Source organism: Chanos chanos, chromosome 14, assembly GCF_902362185.1.
Source record: "Chanos chanos chromosome 14, fChaCha1.1, whole genome shotgun sequence".
Taxonomy (NCBI): domain Eukaryota; kingdom Metazoa; phylum Chordata; class Actinopteri; order Gonorynchiformes; family Chanidae; genus Chanos; species Chanos chanos.
Window position 1 is genome coordinate 5,764,298 of NC_044508.1, and position 5,000 is coordinate 5,769,297.

Here is a 5,000-nt window from a genome sequence, read left to right on the forward strand (position 1 = left end):
GACTGCGCTAGCTTGCGCGAGAGGAGCACAAGGCTGCGCTATTGCATGATGGGCTGGTGGAAGAATACTCTAGTTGTGTTTAGGGAGTGAGCATTGGATTTTGCTGAAGGTGAGGTAATGTGAACCTAAGTTCTTTACAAAACATCTTTTCTGCATCTTTCAAGCTGTCTGAGGTTAAGCGTTATGTGTTTTTGCAGTGGAGGCTTTGGGAAAAGTAATCTGATGGACAGAAACGTGACGGGCGTTGAACGATATTTCTGATACGTTCCTTTGACAAGTTGTTGGGGCGAAGATGTTTTCTGTGCATCAAATACATGTACCTGACACCTAATGAAATTGAAGCTAAGCTCAACTTTCTTTGTGGAACGTGTGTTTTTTGTTTTTTTTTATGTGTTGTTCTTTCATTTTCATTTTCTGTGATTCCTGAGGAAATCCTATAAAACACACACGCACAGGAAATGATCAAGCGCATTCGCGCTTTAAGTGCATTTCATTTGCCAATTCAGAAATGTGGTTGTTTTTTTCTTTTCTTTTTTTTTTTTTTCTGTAACCTGTACAGATTTCATTCAGCGGCAGTCGGTGTTAGTCACACTCATTAGGCATCACACTCCAAATACACGTTTAGAGCTGGGGGCAGGAGGGCTGAGACAAAGGGAGAGGGTAAAGAAGCATCTTTACTTCTCTTGGTAATATCGATATGAGTCACACTGTGGAGACCAGACTTTCTAAAGTGTGTGAGCGAGTGTATGTAGGCGCTTCTGAATTCATTAACCTTTCACTACTGTTGCTGTGAGAGATCATTCGTTTTTATCAGCTTCAGTTCCTTATCTCTCTCTCTCTCTCTCTCTCTCTCTCTCTCTCTCTCTCTCTCTCTTTCTTTCTTTTGGCCTTTCTTCGGGCACGAACACACCCACACTTGTCCCTGTGTGAGATGCTTGTTACGATTCGTTTTGTTTTTTCCAAAAAGTTGCTGACATATTAAATGTAGACACTGTTTGTTGTCAGGGGCTGAAGTCATGAGATTTCCACCATTAATATACCCTTATTGCAGCCCTGGTCCTTGCTGTTAATGTAGTAAACGAATGAAGAACTTAATTTGCGTTTGTAAATGCTGTAATCATGAGATTTCCAGCAATAATATACCCTTATTGCAGTCCTGGTCCATGCTGTTAATGTAGTAAACGAATGAAGAACTTAATTTGCGTTTGTAAATGCAGTAATTGCGTAATACTCCCCTAGTGCTACAGTACAGTGGTGCCCAAATCCAGTCCTGGAGGGGGTCGGCGAAACCCTCCTGGTTTTCATATCAAACAACATGGTTGTGGAGTCTCATTAGCTGAGCCATGGCCACACTCACACGGACAGGCAGGCAGACACACACAGACACACACGCACACACATACACACACATTTCCCAGGTTAAAAACTCAGCCTTTTCAAATGGTGAGAGCCAATATACAGAGGGTCCACAGTCTTCCTGGCTGAGATTAAGGCCTGTCTGATACAGAAATGTGTTTGTTTTTTTCTTTACAACTGATTTCATTGCTGTAAACATTTTAAATAGCATCAAATTGGCATTGATTTCTACACTTTCCCTGATGCCCGTTTAAGCAAATTTTGGCTGCATGGTAAAATTAGTTCTTGGTACTTGATTAAATGTGTAAAAATGCTTATCTAGAATCCCAGTAAAGTCCAGCGTTTGGTGTCCAGGCGTCTAGAAAAACAAAATATGCATATAATGATGAATTATTGTCATTACTAATAGATGACTGTTTCTCTCTGACAAAACATGGGTGAACTCCGAACCTTGACCATATGTTACTTTGGCTACCATCAGATTAAAGAAAGAGACTGCGGCTATTTGGTAACTTGGTATCACCAAAAGTTCTTCCTCAGACACCCACCTTATTCACCCCTCCGTTTGATTGACAGATGCCGAAGCCAACGACAAGCGAGCAGGCAGAGCTGGGGATGTTTAGCTACAGGCAGCAGAGTGCATCAGAACCTTGTTCTCCATCCTGTCCATCTGGATCACCCATCCTTGGCAGAACCAGCACCCCAGTGGAGAGGCTCTCCTATCCAGACCTTTGCTCCGCGGGTTCAACCAGTATTCCACCAGAGAGTCTGCCCCACCTAAGACTCTCTAGTCCGGCTCAGTCACCCCAGAAGTCTCCCTCTTCGCCCATCCATGGAGATACCTCCAAAATTCCATACATAGAGACTTCGGAGATCTGGAAAGAGAGAGAAAAGGAGGGCAAAACAGAGAGAGGAGGTGGTGGTGGAGGAGGTGAAGGAGGAGGAGGAGGAGGAGGAGAGGAGGCACCAGAAAGAGAACAGGGAGAAGGTGAGAGCGCCTCGGAGACGATCAGCGTGGGTGCCCGGCCCACGTCTTCATCATCATCATCCTCGCCGCTGGTCATTCCCAAGCTGTGCCTGGATCGCACCTTCAACGCTGACGTTATGACTTCTCCCTCGACAGACGATGAAGACGAGGAAGACGAAGACGAGGAAGAGGAGGACAGTGACGAAGGCTATTTGGACCACGGGGACGTTAAGAGAAGGAGTATGGTGGATGCGTCCCCTCTTGGTCAGCAGGTCGGGGGTCTTGGTGTCCAGAGGTCACTCCACAGACGGACGCACAGTGAAGGAAGTCTTCTGCAGGAGCCTCGGTCTCCCATATTCATCTCAGATCACGCCATTCACTGCCTGGACACAGCCCGTGACACGCAGGGACGCTGGACTGTTCCATCACCCAAGACCCTCAAGAAAGAGCTGAGCAAAACCGGAGGATCCGTACACCAGATCTGTCTTCTGTTCACTGGAAGGAGGGTGAGACTCGGTTCACTTCAATTCAGTTTTATTCAGTTCAGTTCAGTTAGGTTCGGTTTAATTCAGATTGGTTCAGCTCAGATCAGTTAGGTTCAGTTCGGTTAGGTTCAGTTTAATTCAGATTGGTTCCGTTTTGTTCAGTAAGGTTCAGTTCAGTTAGGTTCAGTTTAATTCAGATTGGCTCAGTTCGGTTCGGTTCAGTTCTATTTGTTTCAGTTCAGTTAAGCTTGGTTCAGTTAACTTTTTTTCAGTTCAGTTTGGTTCAGTTCAATTTAGTTCATCCAGCTAATTCAGTTCAGTTTGATTTGATTAGATTACATCATGTAAGGATTCTAACACTATTTTCATGGATTTTTTTGTAGGTTTGTGGTGAATCAAACTGTAAATGTGAAACTGCACGAAGTGGCATCAAAAAGAAGAAGTCAAAGAATCTGTAAGTCCTGATTTCTCTCTCAGGTGTCGCCTCTTTCTTTTGCTTTCCAAATATGTTCACCTTGGCAAGGGAGGGAAAAAGAACAGATTTGATCTATGAGCTTGTCCTCAAATCCATTCTGTGAAATATTCTCAGTGTGTCTCACATATTACATTAGAGTGAAACGTTGGTTTGCTGTTCCTTATTTGTATCCGTGTTATGGTGTCACGTTATTACAGTCATAATTCTCTCAAGCGACCTCAATCACCAACAGTGTTTTTTTTTTTCTTCTTTTTTTGATTTGATAATGTTGAGTCTGTAGAATATTGTATGCAAGAGAAATTGTCCAGAAAGCAAAATGTATCAAATATGATGCATAAAAGAGAGATTGTCTATTTAATTGTACAACTAAATGCAAAACATTGATTTTCAGTGAAATACACAATGAAAGATTAATTCTGTTTTTCATGTTCCAGGCTTTAGTGGGTTAATATGGTTCACATTAAATTGTTATTAACGATGGAGTCTTTATCATATGTGTTTTTGTTTTCTCCCAGGGCCAAAGACATGAAAAACCGCCTGACTTTCTTAAGGAAGAAGAATAACGAACGTCATGGGATCAACCCGGCAAGCAAACTGGAGAAAATCCTCAAGTCCGTCAAGTAAGTCCATATCCTAGACTACTCTCTCACCAACACTGAGCTTGAAATGTTAACCTGATGCAAACACAACACCGTGTCACCCAACTGGTCATTAAAATGATATGACGTATGATCCTTTAGTATGAATGAGAGAATGAATGAAAAGCAGTATTTGTTACCTGTAATGAAAAAGCAACTTGGACTGATTCTGAATTGACGTTTTATAAATCTGTGTTAAGTAAGTTAAAAAATAAAGTTAATAAAATCTTTTTGGAATGTTGCAACACCACTGCCACTGATAAAGCCGACTTTTATTTTTTGAGGAGCAAGAGCTAGACGGAGCAGGACACAGGGTTTACTACAAATGTAAAAGCATGTTTCCAGATGAGTTTGTCATGCTCTCTGTTGTCAAAAACAGGCCAACGCCAGAGGAGGCTCTTAAATGGGGAGGGTCGTTTGATTTACTGCTTGCTCACAAATGTAAGTGTCTTTCCTTTTGCCTTTATTGAAGTTCCCTCTTTTATGTTTTTTTTTTATTCTTTTTAAAATGTCTCTTTTTCATTATTTGTCACTCTTTCTAGATTTCTGTCACTTTCTTTTTCATATCTATGATGTTTCCATGTCATAGGATGGAACCAAACTAGTTTTTTCTAAAATCTTTAAAAAACAAACAACCCCCTCAATTTTACATGTAAACCAACAACAAAGACTCATATGGAGTCAGATTATAGTACAGCCTTGTCTGCTCTCTCTATATAACCGCTTTAATATACACATTATAGAATAGCATTGTTTATTTTCTCCATATAACTGCTTTAATATACACATTATAGAATAGCATTGTCTATTTTCTCCATGTAACTGCTTTAATATACACATTATAGAATAACATTGTTTATTTTCCCCATATAACTGCTGTAATATACACATTATAGAATAACATTGTTTATTTTCCCCATATAACTGCTGTAATATACACATTATAGAATAGCATTGTTTATTTTTCTCTGTATAACTGCTGTAATATACACATTATAGAATAGCATTGTCTATTTTCTCTGTATAGCTGCTGTAATATACACATTATAGAATAGCATTGTCTATTTTCTCTATATAAT

The 5,000-nt window shown here is 40.6% G+C and overlaps 1 protein-coding gene across 1 annotated transcript in view; it reads left to right on the forward strand.

Moving 5' to 3' along the window:
- The window catches only part of rgs3b (regulator of G protein signaling 3b), a 16,701-nt gene that overhangs the window by 9,962 nt on the left and 1,739 nt on the right, over nucleotides 1-5,000 (forward strand). The window contains exons 11-15 of the mRNA XM_030791773.1: nucleotides 1,933-2,244; nucleotides 2,296-2,829; nucleotides 3,192-3,262; nucleotides 3,799-3,903; nucleotides 4,301-4,362. Of these exons, the coding sequence (XP_030647633.1) occupies nucleotides 1,933-2,244; nucleotides 2,296-2,829; nucleotides 3,192-3,262; nucleotides 3,799-3,903; nucleotides 4,301-4,362 (1,084 nt within the window). The remainder of the gene's footprint in view (nucleotides 1-1,932; nucleotides 2,245-2,295; nucleotides 2,830-3,191; nucleotides 3,263-3,798; nucleotides 3,904-4,300; nucleotides 4,363-5,000) is intronic.